The 20,018-nt window shown below is 41.8% G+C and overlaps 2 protein-coding genes across 6 annotated transcripts; one reads left to right on the forward strand and one right to left on the reverse strand.

Annotated features, from left to right (window-relative positions):
- Positions 1–5,437, reverse strand: LOC106583084 (serine/arginine-rich splicing factor 3). Of its 2 annotated transcripts, XM_014166884.3 has the most exons (7): positions 5,211–5,329; positions 4,289–4,353; positions 3,791–4,001; positions 3,207–3,347; positions 1,325–1,363; positions 976–1,062; positions 1–803 (listed from the first exon to the last, which is right to left on the reverse strand). In XM_014166884.3, exons 2-7 carry the CDS (start codon positions 4,293–4,295, stop codon positions 776–778), a joined length of 513 nt encoding a protein of 170 aa, XP_014022359.1. In that variant the 5' UTR covers positions 4,296–4,353; positions 5,211–5,329; the 3' UTR covers positions 1–775. The 2 variants fall into 2 exon arrangements, with proteins under 2 accessions (XP_014022359.1, XP_014022360.1); XM_014166885.3 differs by lacking the exon at positions 4,289–4,353 and having other exon boundaries at positions 668–803; positions 5,211–5,437.
- A 4,234-nt stretch (positions 5,438–9,671) lies between these two features.
- On the forward strand, positions 9,672–19,832 carry LOC106583083 (nuclear transcription factor Y subunit alpha). Of its 4 annotated transcripts, XM_082967469.1 has the most exons (10): positions 9,672–9,857; positions 12,500–12,624; positions 15,612–15,758; positions 15,893–16,024; positions 16,230–16,338; positions 16,514–16,656; positions 16,741–16,917; positions 17,138–17,245; positions 18,059–18,088; positions 18,994–19,832. In XM_082967469.1, exons 2-9 carry the CDS (start codon positions 12,544–12,546, stop codon positions 18,068–18,070), a joined length of 909 nt encoding a protein of 302 aa, XP_082823595.1. In that variant the 5' UTR covers positions 9,672–9,857; positions 12,500–12,543; the 3' UTR covers positions 18,071–18,088; positions 18,994–19,832. The 4 variants fall into 4 exon arrangements, with proteins under 4 accessions (XP_082823595.1, XP_014022353.1, XP_082823593.1 ...); XM_014166878.3 differs by lacking the exon at positions 18,994–19,832 and having other exon boundaries at positions 17,138–18,558; XM_082967467.1 differs by lacking the exons at positions 9,672–9,857; positions 18,994–19,832 and adding an exon at positions 10,002–10,186 and having other exon boundaries at positions 17,138–18,558.
- Positions 19,833–20,018: the final 186 nt, after the last annotated feature.

Below are 20,018 nucleotides of genomic sequence, written 5' to 3' on the forward strand. Positions count from 1 at the left end.
GACTTTTCTACAACCAGTTTTTAATTCAGAGAACATTACAAATAGTACAAAGGAAAAGAAAGTGGAATATTGTAGAGCCAAAATTGAGATAATTGTATTCAGTACTTTGCATATCTTTTCTCAAATAGATTCCAATATCCTGAATAAGGGTGCCATTATTCCCATTGACAAATATTTACCAACAGGAACTGGAAGAACAGCGAAAATCCTATAGATCAGTTAGACGACAAGATACATATATTAATCAACATATAATAGATGACCATAGCCTTTTACCACCTCCAGACAAATCTTGCTGACATGGAAATGTGACGTGAGCACTAGACTATTTAAAACAGGGCCTTTCCTTGACCTTGTACTTTTAGACATTCAGAGACTCAAACACTCAAGTCATGCTGAACTCTTGCACACAAATCTCACAAGTCTGTTTTGGACGATACTGACTTTATAAGTACCCACTTGCATTTTCTTTGTCAATTTTGGCACTGGAATAAATGTTTGACTAACATCGATGTCTTATATGGTATTTTGAATGAGAAGTTGGTTCTCGAGTTCAGCCCTTTCAGTAACGTATTACACCTGCATACCCACTTATTTACAAAATACAGAGGAAATAGATACCTTGAAAGCCACAAAGAAGCAAATACTAAACATATTTGATTGTTAAAAAAAAAAAGTGACAAATATGACCAGAGGTCATTTAAAGTCCATCACATGAAACAACTCGCTAGAGGGATGCCTGTATTTGTTCATCCATCGATTGCCGTGAATCTTATTACTTTCTCTCAGTAGATCTGGAGCGGCTGTGAAAAGGGGAAAAACAGTTAAGCCAGAATGTTAATATAAACTTTACCCGGAGCATTCATGCACTCTCAGAACAATGTTACAGCCATGTACTAACACAAGTGGTTTCATTGTTATATTAAGACAAGATATAAGATCCTTGCTCTGTCTCATAAAACCTCTCCTGTTTACCTCCTTGAACGAGAGAATGATCTTGAGGGTTTATGGTTTCTGTCCCGGGATAGAGATCTCTCCCTCTTCCTGTCTCTGGAGAGAGACCTGCATACAGAAGGAACCACAGAATTAACCAAAGCAACCTGCATCTTACTGAGGCCTCTGTTGACAAGAGGATGTCATCATTGACACGTTTGTCAGTTACCCTCTGGAAAGCTGTGTTAAAAATATATATTTATTTATTTTATGTATGATTGAAAATTGGGTCCTTAAGTCCATGCTTCCATGACCAATAATCTGTTTTGCTCTTAGTTGCCCACAGTATGGCCGTTCAATTTTACAATAACACTTATGGTTGTCAACATACCTGCTTCGGCTGCGGCTGAAGCTCCTCCTTCGTGGAGATCTGGTGGGGTGGGGGTGTGACAGGGTGTCAAAAGCAGAGCATAATACATTGGTGACCCATTGATACCAAACCCATCCGACCCACAAATTACCTGTACTCCCCTGAAGTAAACCCTACAGTCCCCACTGAAAACTGGCCCTCAGTGGGCACAAAGTTATAGTCTACACCCCTCCTAAGGGATGAGAATGGGTGACCGCTGATAAGGCATTTGTAATCCGAAATTCAGTCATCACCTCCCCTAAAAGGTCATGGTTAGTTAATACTGCCAGCTGAGAGAATGGCAAAAAAGTGCTTGGGAAAGAAGTGCATTTATACCAAATGGGGAGGGGTAAGAAAATGAAGGGTTGTAACATAACTAATGGTAAAACATTGGGTACGGGGCCTCTTAATGCTGCAGTAAAATCAAGGTTACATATTATGCACAACCGCAAAGTACACACAAGATGGGACCACTGCGACCTAAACCAGGAAGGGACCTACACTTTGGAAGGGGAAGCACTGATCAGAATAGCTCCTTTGAACATTTAGAAAGTCACAATTTAATAATTCACATGTCAAAATGACAGGGTCCTAGACTCACTGGATGCAGAGCCATGCCCCTTTAAATCAACGGATTACAGTAATGAGTGAGAAATACCAACCCTATTTGATTCAAATAAAGGAGAACCTTTTTTTAAAAGCAGCTTTCTCTTCACTTTTAAATTTGTAATCAGCAGTGTACTGTATGAAGCAGGAAAAACTTACTAGTCTTTTGGTTTTCAACAAGCTAGAAATGACGAAGGGGAGGCAGACTGTCGGCCGGGTAGGCAGATTTGGCTGAAAAGGACTGGCCAGATGCTGCGAGGTGATTAGTTGGCTGGCGGATGGGGGCTGGCTGTGGATTTTTCCTGCTTTTATTGGTTAGCCGAAGGCTGCTGCTGGTAGGTTGTAGTGTAGACATTTGGGGACGTAAAACGCTGATTGGTCGGGAATGTGAGGTGGGCCGCTGCCGATTTGGTTAAGGTTGGAGGAGGAGGCTGAGAACTGCATGCGCAGGAACCAATGGGCTGGTGCAACCTGACGACTGGCCATGCCTGGGTCATGTGACACGACACCAGCCAAGCTGATTGGGGCACGCTGGTCAGAGGTCACATGATGCTGAAAGAGGACTAGTTGACTGACTCAGAGGGTGGTGAGAAGAGGCATGGTGATGACTCTGTAACGGGGGTTCATTTTTATTAATATGAATGGTAAATAAAAAAGCAACCTCAATTTGTAACAAAAACAACCAATCTAGCATCATTAAGCTTCCCTCCCACCCCACCGGGTTCATAGATAGGTACTGCTTTGTAATACGAATCACCTACTTAAAAAGCTAGCTGCAATTTTCACACTTTGTCAAATCTTAAAATAATCTTGCAAGTGCACACAGTATAGAACACTTACAAAACACATTCAGTGCTTCAGGCAACAGTGAAAAGTTTGCAATCCAAATTTAGAGAAAATGTGGCAGCAGTAAATGCAAATGTACCTAACTTGGCATACAAAGCAGCACACTTCATTTCACACTGTACCCACCCCCTGGATCTAAAGTTCCCTGGAACTCGTTAAATTGATCAATGATAATGAAGATGAAAACAGCACGTTTTCAGCACCACATCACAGTAACCGCTGTAGACTACCATGGAAGCAAGGGTTATCAAACAGTCAGAGCTGAACTATCAACATGGTGCAGAGAAACAGGAGACGCATTTTGGAAAGACACAGGTAAAAACAAAATAGTTTAAATAGGAAAAGGGGAAGAAAGGGATTCGTAGTCTGTTGGGCATTGCTATCATAAAGCCCTGTACGGGAGACGGGTTACCTGCGCCTGGCGGGCGGGCTACCACGACGCCCGCGATGGTCATCTCGAGGACGTCTGCTCCACGAGGGAGGAGGACCCCGGTTGCGGGTGCGTTTCTCACCATTGGACAGCTCCACTCGCACACGAGAACCACTTAGTGTCCTGTGCAGATCAATAAGGATGTTACCACAGGTATACTGTTTAACGGTCACCAAAACATTATGGCATACATGGACTTTTTTCGCCACCTGTCGGGTATTTAAACGGAAGCCAGTGGCAACTGAAATTAATATATAGTCCTTCCAAATATCAGAGTAAGTGCATTGCTTGGAAACAAGGATCTCCAAGCAAACTAGGCTTGTCATAGTTATTTTATAAAGTGAAAAGCACATGGAGAAAATGTGCATTCATAAAGCAAAAACAGAACTTCAAACAGTTCTGGAATGTCTCTAATTTCTTTGGTCTAACAGTCAATCTGTCAAGTATATTGGCATGCAAGGAACAAAAACTTTAGTGATTGCCTCTCATTTCAACAGTTCTCAATTTCCTGATTCTATCATTCAGTTATTTTTTTTTTATACCAGAAACTTGTTCTTAGGCTTTACCTTCCATCAAGCTCCCTCACTGCGTCTGTTGCGTCCCTTGGATCTTCAAATTCCACAAAAGCAAAGCCTGGGGGGTTCCTTGCTACCCAGACACTGCGAAGTGGCCCATAATAGCCAAAGGACCTCTCCAGCTCTGTCTTGTTACCATTATTTCCCAGGTTTCCCACATAGACCTTGCAGTCGAGAGGGCAATCTCGGTGCATGGCTGGATCTGTAAAAATATTAAGCAGAATGTATAGAATTCATCAGGTTCCACTCACTCTTTGGTATTAGAGTTGATGGTTCACAGTATCTGACTAGTTTTGCTTTCTAGGAATCATGCTTCAAAAGGCAGCAGAATGGCCAATGTACAAAGGGAACCTTATATAGACATGAACCAGAAAAGCTACATCAAGCAGTTCTGGAACAAACACACCTCTAATTATTTGAAATTCTTGTGTCAAACAGTCAATCTGTCAAGTGTACTGGCATGCAAGGTACGAAAACTTTTGTAATTACCTGCCATTTCAACAGGTCTCAATTTTCAAAACAAAAATTGATACTCCGCAAACGTGAATGAGAAACTGAAAGAAGAATTGTCCATTTAGATTTTCACGTAGTACACATTTTCCACACAATTTATATTCAAGTAGGACTTTACTATAGTCTATGTTCATAACACGCAGATTTACAAATTTCCCTCCACATACAATTTACAAAGCCACATTCAAACAGCCAGGTGTTTTTTTGTTATAACACGCAATCAGATGTTTTGCGTCGTTCTGGCTGAATTTGAGGTAGGCAACATAGTGCCAGAAATTAATACAGGGCATAAATCAAGTGGTGTGGAAATGCATAGCACATGGAAATGCATTGCGGTAATTCTTCTAATATATAATTGCCGTGAAAGATTAACAGGTTCTGCCATTACAGCTACAACAAAGTAATAATAAGTATGTTAGAACAAGCTTGTTTTCTGATCCAACGTTGGTCAAAATCGCCCACACCCCCTTTGCATCGTTCACTAAGGTTACTAACTAGCTGCCCGTATGTAGTTATGCAAAATGGCAGAAGCCCGGGCTGGGGCCTTGACGAGATAAAACCCTCACGACATTTGCTTGGCTTGCTCCCTCCTAGTTCACTTTTTAATTTACGTGCCATGGGCTACGTGTGAGGCCCGAGTATAGCTGCAAATTCACTTAAACATTTGTCAATACAATTACATGATGTAGTACAGTTGGTTTAGCCATTTCAGCTAACTTCACTAACTAGCTGCGAAAATACTGAAAATGGATAACGTCCCTAGCTAGCTAGCTCTTCGGTGGGCTAACTAACATTAGCTAGCTAGTATAAATGCAAGAGTCAGTAAATATAAAATAAACATGAATTGAAAAATGAAATTCATTACACATTTTGCATTATTTAGGTATGTGTTATTTACCGTATTGTAAAACCAACACTAATATTCGATCCGTTTGCAGTCTTCCGTCGAAACGCCTGTCTGAACCTGCGACATGAGCTGCTAGCTATAATAAAATGGAGATCGGAAACCTTCTTCTGTGAGCTTTATATGGCGGTTGGCAACCAACTTTAAGCTGCATTACCGCCACCAACTGGACTGGAGTTTGGACCAGAGACAGTCAAGGCCTAAATCTTACCCAACAGTCTCCTCTCCCTAAGGAAACGAAATACATAATTAAATACTACATCTCCTGAAGATTTCCCCAGCACTTCACTTAATCTTGGCTGTTCAACCCCATTGCTCCTCAAATCTAATAACAATCACTCCCTTTCCTCCCATATTTCTGGCACAGAAATAGAACATGTCCGAGCTGGTCACGGGTGCACCTCAGCCACGCTCAAGGTACTAAACAGTATCATAACCGCCATCGATAAAAGACAGTACTGTGCAGCCGTCTTCATCGACCTGGCCAAGGCTTTCGACTCTGTCAATCACCGTATTCTTATCGGCAGACTCAATAGCCTTGGTTTCTCAAATGACTGCCTCGCCTGTTTCAACTACTTCGCAGACAGAGTTCAGGGTGTCAAATCGGAGGGAATGCATGCTTTTCAATCGTTCGCTGCCCGCACCCGCCCGCCCGACTAGCATCACTGCCCTGGACGGTTCTGACCTAGAATATGTGGACAACTACAAATACCTAGGTGTCTGGCTAGACTGTAAACTCTCCTTCCAGACTCATAATAAACATCTCCAATCCAAAATCAAATCTAGAATTGGCTTTCTATTTCGCAACAAAGCCTCCTTCAGTCATGCCGCCAAACTTTCCCTAGTAAAACCTACTATCCTACCGATCCTCAACTTCGCCGATGTTATCTACAAAATAGCTTCCAATACTCTACTCAGCAAACTGGATGCAGTCTATCACAGTGCGATCCATTTTGTCACCAAAGCCCCTTAAACCACCCACCACTGCGACCTGTATGCTCTAGTCGGCTGGACCTCGCTACATATTCGTCGCCAGACCCACTGGCTCTAGGTCATCTATAAGCTTATGCTAGGTAAAGCTCCGCCTTATCTCAGCTCACTGGTCACGATAACAACACCCACCCGTAGCATGCGCTCCAGCAGGTATATCTCACTGGTCATCCCCAAAGCCAACAGCTCCTTTGGCCGCCTTTCCTTCCAGTTCTCTGCTGCCAGTGACTGGAACGAATTGCAAAAATCGCTGAAGCTGGAGACTTATATTTCCCTCACTAACTTTAAACATCAGCTATCTGAGCAGCTAACCGATCGCTGCAGCTGTACATAGTCCATCTGTAAATAGCCCACCCAATCTACCTACCTCATCCCCATATCGTTTTTATTTACTTTTCTGCTCTTTTGCACACCAGTATCTCTACTTGCACATCATCATCTGCTCATTTATCACTCCAGTGTTAATATGCCAAATTGTGAATAACTTTTTTACTATGGCCTATTTATTGCCTACCTCCTCACACCATTTGCACACACTGTATATAGACTTTCTTTTTTTATATTGTGTTATTGACTGTTCGCTTGTTTATTCTATGTGTAACTCTGTGTTGTTGTTTGTGTAGCACTGCTTTGCTTTATCTTGGACATGTCGCAGTTGTAAATGAGAACTTGTTCTCAACTAGCTTACCTGGTTAAATAAAGGTTAAATTAAAAAAATAGAAATCAAATTTTAACGGAGTGGGTGGCAGATAGCATTTTCAATGCCATTCTATATCTAACGCTGTTAAGGTCATCACTGGATTATGGAATTGTAGCATATGGATCAGCTGCTCAGACATCTTTAAAAAAGCTGGATGTAGTCCAGTCCCAAGCCCGAAAAATATGTTGTGGAGTACGCAGGACCTCCCCGGTGGCAGGGATGCAGGTAGAGTTGGTTAGAAATGCCGTTAAAGTTAAGAAGACAACAGCTAACCATGACATATTGGGTAAATAGACACTGTGTTAACAAACCTCCAAACACGCTTCAATGCCATACAATACTCCTTCCGTGGCCTCCAACTACTCTTAAATGCTAGTAAAACTAAGTGCATGCTCTTCAACCGATCGCTGCCCACACCCGCCCGCCCTCCCGCCTAGCATCACTACTCTGGACGGTTCTCACTTAGAATATGTGGACAACTATAAATACCTAGGTGTCTGGTTATACTGTAAACTCTCCTTCCACTCATATTAAGTATCTCCAATCCAAAATGAAATCTAGACTCGGCTTCCTATTTCGCAACAAAGTCTCCTTCACTCATGCTGCCAAACATACCCTCATAAAACTGACTATCCTGCCGATCCTTGACTTCGGCAATGTCATCTACAAAATAGCCTCCAACACTCTACTCAGCAAATTGGATGCAGTCTATCACAGTGCCATCCGTTTTGTCACCAAAGCCCCATATACTACTCACCAAAGCCCCATATACTACCCACCATTGCGACCTGTATGCTCTTGTTGGCTGGTACTCGCTACATATTCGTCGTCAAACCCACTGGCTCCAGGTCATCTATGTCTTTGCTAGGTAACGCTCCGCCTTATCTCAGCTCACTGGTCACCATAGCAACACCCACCTGTAGCACGCGCTCCAGCAGGTATATTTCACTGGTCATCCCCAAAGCCAACACCTGCTTTGGCCGCCTTTCCTTCCATTTCTCTGCTGCCAATGACTGGAACGAATTGCAAAAATCACTGAAGTTGGAGACATATCTCCCTCACTAACTTCAAGCATCGGCTGTCAGAGCAGTTTACCGATCGCTGCAGCTGTACACAGCCATCTGTAAATAGCCCATCCAACCAACTCCCTACCTCATCCCCACATTTGTTTTTGTTTTACTGCTCTTTTGCACACCAAAGGATCAGAAGTCTAGAGGCTTACTAAACTTTAACCCTCTTATTAAAAAACCCAGAAGAAGCTAAATCAATGGCTACAGAGGGACTTATCTTTAAAAGGAAGAGTCCTAATAACCAAGGCTGAAGGTATCTCTAGACTAACATATGGCGCTCTATCTTTATATCTTGACGGTAAAATAAGCAAGGAGATAGACCAGATGCTTTTCAACTTTCTATGGAGAAACCGTACCCATCACATTAGGAAAACTGTTGTAATGAACACTTATGAGAATGGTGGGCCGAATTTTCTGGACTTTACTACCTTAAATAATACTTTTAAGATCAATTGGATAAAACAATTCCTAAGAAGACCCACTTCTATGTGGAATTTTATTCCTCATCATGTCTTCTCTACTTTTGGTGGCCTTAACTTCATGTTGGTTTGCAATTATAATATTGACAAAGTTCCAGTGACACTTTCTGTTTTTCATCGGCAGGTTTTCTTGTCATGGTCCTTAATTTATAAGCATAATTTTTCTCCACACAGATATTGTATATGGAACAATCGGGATATATTGTATACAAATACTTTGTTTTTAGAATATTGGTTCTGAAATAATATCCTATTGGTGAGCCAACTGGTAAATGCAGAGGGCCTTTTACTTAGTTATAAGGAATTCTTATCACTTTACAAGGTCCCTGTAACACCTAAAGATTTTGCAATTCTTTTAGATGCCATTCCCTCAGGTGTTGCTTCATTATTCAGGAACATGTCAAGACCTGACCCTCAGAGCCTACCTTCCATTGACCCTGTTGACTCATCAGTAGGAAAGATTTGTTTCTCTTTTGGTCCCATTCAACAACAGAGCGATACAAGCCTTGTTTCAGCAGGATGTTGTATCTATACCTTATGTCATGCCTTATTGGAATGGATTTATTGAAGTGTATAACTACAACCAATTATCAAGTCGGACATTTCGGAGTTGCCTAGTTCTGACTGGCAGATGAACGCGGCAATTGACTCGTATTACCAAAGACATGAAGATGGGCTAAAACTGCTTCTCCAATATAAATCCCTGATCACACTTGTAGGCGATGTCATAGCGACGTTGGCTAGCTAAGCTCACGCACAGAGACACGTCATCGGTTCTAAGGGTCGTCTTGCGCCGAAATGCGCATGCCGTCAAATCAAAGTAATAACATGTTCAACTACCTAAGACATCGTCCCGAATCTAGGTTGTGCCTTTAGATTTCGAGAAAATGAACAACTCAGGAAGAATGTTTTAAATGGTTCACTTCTCAAACCCAAAACCCTGGCCTGGTCTATTGCACGGTTTCCCGGAAATCTCGCGATGTTGCGCCTCCGGGTTTAGAACCTTGTACTTCGGACGTCATTGAACACGTGATAATGTTACATAGTGCTTTAAATACTGCATCGGAGCTTCGATATCAATCAGCCCATCACTAATAATGATACAGTTGTCCCTCCCTTGTGAAAAATTACCAGTGTCCCGATGCGACAACTGTGGTGCTGTAGGCTACTCCATAAAGCCATCAATTCCCGAAACCTTGGCTAAAACGTTCAGTTTCACCTCCCTCTCGCCTTATACTACACAATGCGCATGCGCATATATCGTTGGTTGGAGAAGAAGACGCTTGTTGTTGGTGGTAGTTTTTCATACAAGTGCCATTTTGTCTACATGTCGAGAGCGCCGTGATTGGGTTTTGTGTGTGGGTATTGGAGCCAATCAGAGAAACCGGGCGGCGGACAAACGGTGAGAGGTTGCACGGCTGAGGAGGAATGTGATCCGGTGGCAGGGGATTGGTGTGTCATTGACCAACCAAATTACTAACTCCACTATGTTAAATGCAAGAATTAAAAGCTAGCTAGTTGGCTAAAATATAACTAAACGTTAACTCACTAATCACCATAGCTCATTGTTAGCTGGCTGGCTAGCTAGCTCTGTAAGATAACTAACGTTAACTAGTTATGTGTGGTGGCACAGTGACAAATGCCTGGTTGGGTGAGAGACTACAATGACCAATGTCTCATATTATAGCTAGCTAGAATGCCACATGAAAACTTAAAACAATATTCGAGGAGGTGCGTGACTCAGTTAACGTTACTTACTTAGCTGGTCTACTGACTGTTGGCTTGCATGCATTGGGCTGCTGCATATTCAGTTGAAAAATGTGACTAAAACCGTCAGTCACTACACTAGTAGTGTAGGCCTGTTATCAAAGTTAACATACCAATTGTCTAGGACAATATTGTGATTTGGCATATATTTTCGTAATCTGTTTTAAAGTGGCAAGAAGAGTATCTTATTTTTTGAACACCAAACCAACCATGTCCCTGGGCTCTGTCCAACTTATCTGCACTGATCTGAAAGAGCTGACCAGGTAAAAGCCTGCCTAATGAGATGTATTGTTTTTTTCCTGTCAACAAGCATTTTCCAATCAGTGCAGATCAAGGGAAGGAGAGGACAGATTTTTTGACAACTGAAAATGAGTCCAAGAGTCATTTGTGAAGGCAGTCATCATCATCATGGTACAGTGCCTTGCGAAAGTATTCGGCCCCCTTGAACTTTTCGACCTTTTGCCACATTTCAGGCTTCAAACATAAAGATATAAAACTGTAATTTTTTTGTGAAGAATCAACAACAAGTGGGACACAATCATTAAGTGGAACGAAATTTATTGGATATTTCAAACTTTTTTAACAAATAAAAAACTGAAAAATTGGGCGAGCAAAATTATTCAGCCCCTTTACTTTCAGTTCAGCAAACTCTCTCCAGAAGTTCAGTGAGGATATCTGAATGATCCAATGTTGACCTAAATGACTAATGATGATAAATAGAATCCACGTGTGTAATCAAGTCTCCGTATAAATGCACCTGCTCTGTGATAGTCTCAGAGGTCCGTTTAAAGCGCAGAGAGCATCATGAAGAACAAGGAACACACCAGGCAGGTCCGAGATACTGTTGTGGAGAAGTTTAAAGCCGGATTTGGATACAAAAAGATTTCCCAAGCTTTAAACATCCCAAGGAGCACTGTGCAAGCGATAATATTGAAATGGAAGGAGTATCAGACCACTGCAAATCTACGAAGACCCGGCCGTCCCTCTAAACTTTCAGCTCATACAAGGAGAAGACTGATCAGAGATGCAGCCAAGAGGCCCATGATCACTCTGGATGAACTGCAGAGATCTACAGCTGAGGTGGGAGACTCTGACCATAGGTCAACAATCAGTCGTATACTGCACAAATCTGGCCTTTATGGAAGAGTGGCAAGAAGAAAGCCATTTCTTAAAGATATCCATAAAAAGTGTTGTTTAAAGTTTGCCACTAGCCACCTGGGAGACACACCAAACATGTGGAAGAAGGTGCTCTGGTCAGATTAAACCAAAATCTAACTTTTTGGCAACAATGCAAAACGTTATGTTTGGCGTAAAAGCAACACAGCTCATCACCCTGAACACACCATCCCCACTGTCAAACATGGTGGTGGCAGCATCATGGTTTGGGCCTGCTTTTCTTCAGCAGGGGCAGGGAAGATGGTTAAAATTGATGGGAAGATGGATGGAGCCAAATACAGGACCATTCTGGAAGAGAACCTGATGGAGTCTGCAAAAGACCTGAGACTGGGACGGAGATTTGTCTTCCAACAAGACAATGATCCAAAACATAAAGCAAAATCTACAATGGAATGGTTCACAAATAAACATATCCAGGTGTTAGAATGGCCAAGTCAAAGTCCAGACCTGAATCCAATCGAGAATCTGTGGAAAGAACTGAAAACTGCTGTTCACAAACACTCTCCATCCAACCTCACTGAGCTCGAGCTGTTTTGCTAGGAGGAATGGGCAAAAATTTCAGTCTCTCGATGTGCAAAACTGATAGACATACCCCAAGCAACTTACAGCTGTAATCGCAGCAAAAGGTGGCGCTACAAAGTATTAACTTAAGGGGGCTGAATCATTTTCCATGGCCAATTTTTCAGTTTATGTTAAAAAAGTTTGAAATATCCAATAAATTTCGTTCCACTTCATAATTGTGTCCCACTTGTTGTTGATTCTTCACAAAAAATGACAGTTTTATATCTTTGTTTGAAGCCTGAAATGTGGGAAACGGTCAAAGTTCAAGGGGGCCGAATACTTTCGCAAGGCACTGTACTTACATGTGATTGTAGTATTGATTGGTACGATTATTATGAGCCTTAGCGAATATGCCCTTACAAATTAGATAATTTGATAACAAGATATGACGTCCTGTTACATTTGTTCCACCACCTTACTGTAAATGTGTTTACATGTTGCTGTAATGCCTCAACATTTCACATTATTCTTCTTAAGTAAGAAAGTATCTTACTATCCAATCGAGGATAGTCATCTCATCCAGTTATGTGCCCCTCACAGCTGTAGCAGTAGACTGAATTGAGGCCTTTCAGAGTTCAGTGACCATGGAGCAGTACACTACCGCCACCACATCTACAGGGGAACAGATAGTGGTTCAGACTGCTGCTGGGCAGATCCAACAACAGGTAAGAAGGAAGGGTTTGTTCATGTGTTATGTATGGTGTGTTTGTGTATCGGAAGGGGGTTAGGAGAAATGTACCTACGGAAGAATGTTAATGCCATGAGTTTGGGCTAGGTTGTAGCTTTATTCATTGTGTGGTGAAAGTTCCTGGGCATTGGCCATAGTAGCTGTGTGTTAACCCATTCATAGAAGCTAACTACCTTTAGCGCCTATTGAAGGTTGTATCTTCTGGCCAGGGGAGGTTTGTTAAGAGCCCCGACGCTCGTTCTGAATGTTAAAACGCATCGCTTGCAGTATGGTTTTGGAAACATAAGGAACGTATCTTTCATATCAGCAAGAAAAAAAGGTTAAATGAGTACACACCGTTTATAGGGTTAGTGTTCCCGCGTGGCCATAGCTCCATGTTTCAGCGCTTGTTTACGGAATACAGACAGAAGACAGGCGGCCACCTGTGCTTATTAGCCATCTCGCGTGGTCCGAACAGGTGTGTGTAAGTGGTTCGTCAATTTGAGGCACACACATCGTATGAATCTGTGTAAAACTGCTACAGTAAGTGTATATTTTTTATTTGAAAGATTATTTATCGCTGATATGAAAGATAATGGGCATATCATAATGTTTCGAAAACCGTTTCCCAAGCTATGATTGACATTTTTAAACAGTGTCGGAATTGTTGTTCACACGCAGACAACCGACAAGCGAAGCTAACTGCTGAAAACCACACGGAGAAGTGTTTGTGTAACTTTGTCTATTACACCGATCTCTGGCACAGTGACTGCGGTTCAGTTGCAAGCAGAGCCCCAGGCAGCCACCGGCTGAGGCCAACATGTTCAGACACTCCAGGTAGTGGTGGGACCGCCGAGCCCCTACCATATCTCTACCCCATTTACCCAGCTTGTCTCCCTGCTGGTGATGCTTTGAGTCATAACCCACAGTCCCCGCAGGTTGAATAAAGAGAAAACAACACCTTAAAATGTTTTATAATTCTTGTGCAATGTATTATGTATAGGCTACATTGAGGTTTTTAATTCATTATTTTAGGTTATCTGTTATTAGTGTGTATGCCTAGGCCCTAAAGCTTAACTGTAAGCGAGCCAAGTAGCCTATAGGCAAGTTGCCAAAGGCGGAAAAATTTTACGTCAATCCACAAAGGCAAAAAGGACAATCTGAGTTTAAATCAATAAGAGAAAAGCTGCAAAATGGTGACTTTAAAATAAAGAGAAGGGAGGGACAAAAAAGTAATGTTTGGGAAAGATTTGGTGAAGTGGTAAAAGAGGATGATAGCAGTGCCAGCTATGTTATGTTTGATGATAGGATATACAAATTCTACAGTCACCTTTGCCTTTACTTCCCTTATCTCACCTCATTTGCTCACATTGTATATAGACTTATTTTTCTACTGTATTATTGACTGTACGTTTGTTTTACTCCATGTGTAACTCTGTTGTTGTATGTGTCGAACTGCTTTGCTTTATCTTGGCCAGGTTGCAATTGTAAATGAGAACTTGTTCTCAACTTGCCTACCTGGTTAAATAAAGGTTAAAAAAAAACAAGACAGAACTTCAAATAGGCCTATGGCATATCAATGAAACTGTAGCCTACTGTTCAAATGGGTTAAATGGAAACTGAAATCTGGACAATGACTGTAGGTCTATAACTTCTCACAGGCTTACTATTAACTCCTGCAGAATTAAGCTTTTCTTGCAGTAAAATGATACACCAAATGTAGGCTACATTTCAACATGGGAACATGAGTGGAGAAATATTTAATTCTTTCAACATCTTGAGATAATGCGATTGTGCAGTTAGATACGGTCTGTAGAGTGCTATCTTTATCAGCATCATAAAAGCTGATATTATTTCAACCACATAAAATATGTGTCCAAGCCAAACTGAAATCTATTTCCTTACAACAGGTCAAACTGATGTCATTTGGACATTTTGTACAGAAAATCTTTTCATGTATATATTTTTTTGTTATTTCATTTTCTCTCCGGTCCGTAAACGTCTTTGCTCCACGAAAGAAGCAGATATGTCAGAGAAAGCATACATTCTATCGATTTATGACATTATTCTGGTGAGCAAGGGTTTATTTAGTCTTCTAGGGCAACTCATAATGACAGAAGAAAAGTTGCATTATAATTATAGACAAGATGACTAACAAATAGCCTACCAAAATATCAGAAATTATAATCAGAAACATATCTAAATCAGGCAACAACAAAAAATCTTGAACCCCCATCAAAAAAATAGTTCTGCACTTTCTGACTGTAGCTTACAGAGCATTTTTTTATTAGTGGGTTAAGGTCTGGTGCGAACTGCAGATTTTCACCTTATCACATATAGTTGGGCGAATGGGTTATTCGCAAATGCGAGCAGGTGTGGGTGAATAAACCGCGTAACACTACTCCCTACATGTCGCCTCATCATATCCTCTGGCCCCTGGGCCTCACTGCTACACTGTTGTGTACAGATGCATGTCAACATTTCTGACACTACAGCCGCCTGTGATCGTAGTGTTGTCATGAGTTGCTGTCAGCCAGGCTGAAAAACTCCATGCATGTCCCTCTCCAATATTAATATTGCTATCTGCATTGTCTTCAGTCTGAGATTGTCAATTGTGTTATTCTCACATTGTCCAACAGGTGGTACAGTTATACCACAATCAAGTCATGAATCTATAGATATGTGTATTATTTTGTAACCTACAACAATATTCTGAGCGGCATATAATGCTCTCCTTGCTGAGTTTAAGATTGACCAGACTCCTACATTGCCTTTTTCAAATCTCAAGTAAATATCCCGGTGAATATAGCATACGCTGAAATTACAGTACGCTCGGACCCTATTATGATTCCCTTCTTGTCATTTGTGTTTTCATGTGCGCTCATTCAGCATCTTGTGGAGATCAAACTATCACAGCACCATGTTTATCAGTTTCCCAACTTTTTTCCTGTCTCTTTCACTCCTTCCCTCCCCTCTCTCTCCTAGGTGCAGGGGCAGCCTCTGATGGTGCAGGTGAGCGGCGGTCAGCTCATCACCTCATCAGGCCAGCCCATTATGGTCATGGGGGGGCAGGGGGGGCAGGGGCAGACCATCATGCAGGTGCCCATGTCTGGAGCTCAGGGGCTCCAACAGGTGACTGAACTGTTGTACAACTGTACACCACACCTATCTGAAACCTAGCAAACATATCTCTCTAACAAGATATTACTGAGCGAGATATGATAAAGCAGACTGGCTGATTAAGACTGTCCTGCTCTCTGCTTTAGATCCAGCTGGTGCAGCCAGGTCAGATCCAGCTCCAGGGGGGACAGACTCTACAGGTCCAGGGTCAGCAAGGCCAGACCCAGCAGTTCATCATTCAGCAGCCCCAAACTGCTGTGACCGCAGGACAGAACCAGGTATAGACACTCACACACTCTTTATACAATATTTTGTTCTGCAATAGAACACATACGCATAGTTTCCATTGTTTAGAATAGGCCCACTTGTAATTTATGATGTAAATAGCTGTAATTCATAAAACATATTATGGACACCATAGAAACCCACCACATTGTGTGGTGTATAACTGGGTGGTAAGGATTGTTGATGTTTGTTTCTCAGGGCCAGCAGCAGATTACATTACAGCCGGGGCAGCAAGTGGCTCAGACTGCAGACGGCCAGACCATTGTGTACCAGCCAGTCAATGCTGATGGGTCCATTCTACAGCAAGGTAACACGTTCACACTCATAGCTGGGATCCCTACTGTGGCTATTGTCCCCTTTTTGATTATCAGCTGATTTAGAACTGAATCAGTTATGTGTGGCTGTATGCAAAGTGGTTCACACTTCTGGATCACTAATCTATGATAGCTGATATTAACTTAACCCTTTCGTGGTTCCCCCAGGTATGATCACAATCCCTGCCTCTAGTCTGGCTGGTGCTCAGATAGTTCAGGCAGGCAACAGCACCAACACAACAAACAGTAGTCAGGGTACAGTGACCGTCACACTGCCTGGCAACATGGTCAACGCAGGTGGCATGGTCATGGTAAGGTCCCTAATGACATTAATATAGACTTTTTGGCATGTGTGTATGCTATGCATCAGTCTGACCAGTGTGTGTATGTGTTAGATGGTTCCAGGTGGCGGTGGCAGTGTGCCCACCATGCAGCGTATCCCCCTGCCGGGGGCGGAGATGCTGGAGGAGGAGCCTCTGTATGTCAACGCTAAGCAGTACCACCGCATCCTGAAGAGACGGCAGGCCCGCGCCAAGCTGGAGGCAGAGGGAAAGATCCCCAAGGAGAGGAGGGTGAGTGTCTGTGACACGAGTAGATGTATATATGTGTGGTTGTTGTTTTTATGAAGACCGAGAACTGCTGCGAGTGTGTTTAGACACACAGTATTTGTCTGTAAGAATCTATGTGAGTTTGAGAGGGGGAATATTCCAGGATGACAGTTTTAGGAAGAGGAAATGGTGTGGGCAATAAAGTATGTGCTTGTCTGTGAATGTGATTTTACTTGTCCCTCAGAAATACCTGCACGAGTCTCGTCACAAGCACGCCATGGCGAGGAAGAGGGGTGATGGCGGACGCTTTTTCTCGCCGAAGGAGAGGGAGGAGATGGCTCTGGCCATGCAGGTGAGGAGGGCTCAGGGTGCCCTCAAACAAGAGGACGTGTTTGGAGGTGTTGAACTCAACTCTAATTGGCAACCTACTTCTGTTGCCTCCCTCAGCTAACCAACAAGTAGCAGCCATTTCCACCCCTCACTCTGTCACGTCCACCGCAGCCACTCATTTCCCCTGCACTCTTAAAACGGTCATCCTTGCTATCTTTGTATGTTTTTATTATATTGGTTACCTTGTAGTTTTGTATCAAAAAATAGTATAGTTTTTTACAAGTAATGTTTTTTTGTACTTGTTTTTTGAGTATATAAACAGGGGTGCTTTTAGATGCGAGCATATTTTTATGTGTACCTTTTGTTGTATTCCAACCACTTGATCCCTAACCATGTCTCTGGCAAACCACGCTGAGTTCAAAAGCTTGTTCTTTCACATAGAGCTGTACATAGTGACCACAGGAGGCTGCTGAGGTGAGAACACCTCATAATAATGTCCAGAACAGAAACGGAGCAGATGGAATGCCGTCAAACACCTGGAAACCATGCGTTTGATGTATTTGTTACCATTCCACTTATTCTGCTCCGGTCATTATCACGAGCCCATCTTCCCCAATTAAGGTGCCACCAACCTCCTTTGATACTGACTCAGTAAAATGTTCTCCAATATCATTTGAAATGTGTCTTGGCATTGTGTGAGCTCATGTTGCAAGCTGAAGAATGTTAATGTTGCTGTTTTTGCCCAGTGTTGCTTCCTTGCTGTTGTGTTGTCTTGTTAAACTTGTACCATGTTATAGTGTAAACATCTCTGCTAACACCTGTGTTCATTTAACAGCTGCAGGGCTAGGATGGCAATGGTTTAAAGGTACTGTATGAATTTAACACAAGATCACTATAAAACAAATATTTATTTTCCTAACCTTTGTCAATGTTGCTTCATATTATGAATGTCTTGGATCAGACCCACCCCTCAATGTAGGTTGATTTATCCTAATTTTAAATATTAAACATGGTGCTATACATCCAACCATCCTTGGAGAAAGAGAAATATACACCAATGCTGAACATACAATAATTATACACATATTAAGCCTGAATTTGCAGGAGTTTTATTTATGCCCATGCAAGGTTTATTGGGAAGTTGGTAATGGCTAACCACATGTAACAGATTAAGAATGAGGCGGTGTGTTTTCTGTGTATAATGTTTGTGTATGATTTCTGTTTTCTATTCGTTTTTTTGATTGCTGACATTTTTCTGCGACTGCCACCTGTCTCATTGCCCATCATTCACATTTGTGACATGTGTATATACAATTAAACATTTCTCTTTCTGTTGGTATTGTTTTTAATATGAATAAAGACTTGGCTTTCAATCTTTTCAAAAAAAATTTTACATTATGAAAAATCTGTGTCCACTAAACTTAAACGATTCAAAACAATTAAGATGTTTTGAAAATGATGGATTTCATAAATCAATAAAATATTGACCAATTTCTTGTAACAGCACATAAATGAATCCCTATCTAATACATTCAGCTGTGTAGCTCCTTTTGGTATGATGGAAACATGCATTTTGACCAATAACACTATCACCTCCCAGACCAAATCCTAACAAAAACAGTGAGCATTTAGATTATGGTATAGTCTGATTGAAATCTAACCCCTAGACTGGATTATACTTAGACACTTTAGCTGCTTATACCTGGGAGAGATTCATGTTGTTGTGGTATGGTCATTACGCAGGCTGACGAACCGCTCCTCTTCCTCCAGGTACAGGCGGACCAACCACATGCTGGAGAGGAAGCAGTCGGGCAGGTGATCCGTGTGTCATAACCTCTAGAAGCCCTGTGAGGTGTGTGTGTGCTTATGTGTTTGTCTCTGTGAGAATGGTTGCGGGGGGGGGTTAAGATCAGATGTCCCACACATAAATCAACCAGTGCTTTCCAACCAGTCCCAAGCTGCCCAAGTCCCCTGTCTGGTAGAGAGCAGGACAGACTGGGTGAAGAGGTTGCTAGCACACGGAGGTACTGCAAATACAGATATACTGTAACCATGGTAACACTGGAGAACAATTGGGCCCTTCTGGAGGAAATGTCTTTTAAGAAACAGCACAAGTTCCACAAGAAAGTTCCTTCCAAAGTAACCTTAACTTGTTTCTTGTCAGTTACTTTTATTTCTGGATGTGCCACAAGAACTTGATCAATGAACACAACCTCCTATAGGCCACGAGTCCAAAGTGGTTGTTATGATAGCCCTCTTCCTTTCCTGATGCTCTTCAGAAATATGAATTAGTAGTTTTTCTTTTGCACAGATAAATTGTCTTCTGCTTCATGATATGTAACTATCATCACTTATTTTAAAGCTTCTCAGACTTAAAAATATATATTTCCTATGGTTATTCTATTTGAAAGGAGCAATAATGAAATGCCTAATTACCTGCATCAGTTTTTTATATTGTGTTGTAACAGTCTTGTAAGAGTGTAGATGCTTTTTAATAGCGTTTTAGCAACTTTTTTATTCCATAAATAAAAGGAAACAGCATTATCAAATGTTCTGTATGTGTTAAGAATGCCTCTGAAAATACAATGAATACATTTTCCAACTTCCAACATTTTGTTTTGTAATTAATATTGCCCGAACTGTACTGTACACATACTGTATGTACACTGCATGATTTGACCGTATGCCCATGTAGCCTATACCTAAATCCGCCACTGGGGAGTAGGCTGGGAAGCTGATTCTCAATCAATGTTTTTATAGCAACCTCGACTACTAGATGCTTGAGCCGAAACGAA

The sequence above is a fragment of the Salmo salar genome, chromosome 22 (assembly GCF_965601325.2).
Source record: "Salmo salar chromosome 22, fSalSal1, whole genome shotgun sequence".
Taxonomy (NCBI): Eukaryota; Metazoa; Chordata; class Actinopteri; order Salmoniformes; family Salmonidae; genus Salmo; species Salmo salar.

What these genes read in the sequence shown, in the direction of transcription:
- LOC106583084 (XM_014166884.3), bottom strand. An exon ending in GTGAGGGAGCTTGATGGAAG is followed by an intron (nt 3,348 to 3,790) that starts GTAAAGCCTAAG and finishes TGATCTGCACAG; the next exon opens with GACACTAAGTGGTTCTCGTG. An exon ending in TTCAGCCGCAGCCGAAGCAG is followed by an intron (nt 1,063 to 1,324) that starts GTATGTTGACAA and finishes TTCTGTATGCAG; the next exon opens with GTCTCTCTCCAGAGACAGGA.
- LOC106583083 (XM_014166878.3), top strand. Translation starts at nt 12,544, where the DNA reads ATGGAGCAGTACACTACCGCCACCACATCTACAGGGGAACAGATAGTG. An exon ending in GAGCTCAGGGGCTCCAACAG is followed by an intron (nt 15,759 to 15,892) that starts GTGACTGAACTG and finishes TCTCTGCTTTAG; the next exon opens with ATCCAGCTGGTGCAGCCAGG. An exon ending in TGGGTCCATTCTACAGCAAG is followed by an intron (nt 16,339 to 16,513) that starts GTAACACGTTCA and finishes TGGTTCCCCCAG; the next exon opens with GTATGATCACAATCCCTGCC.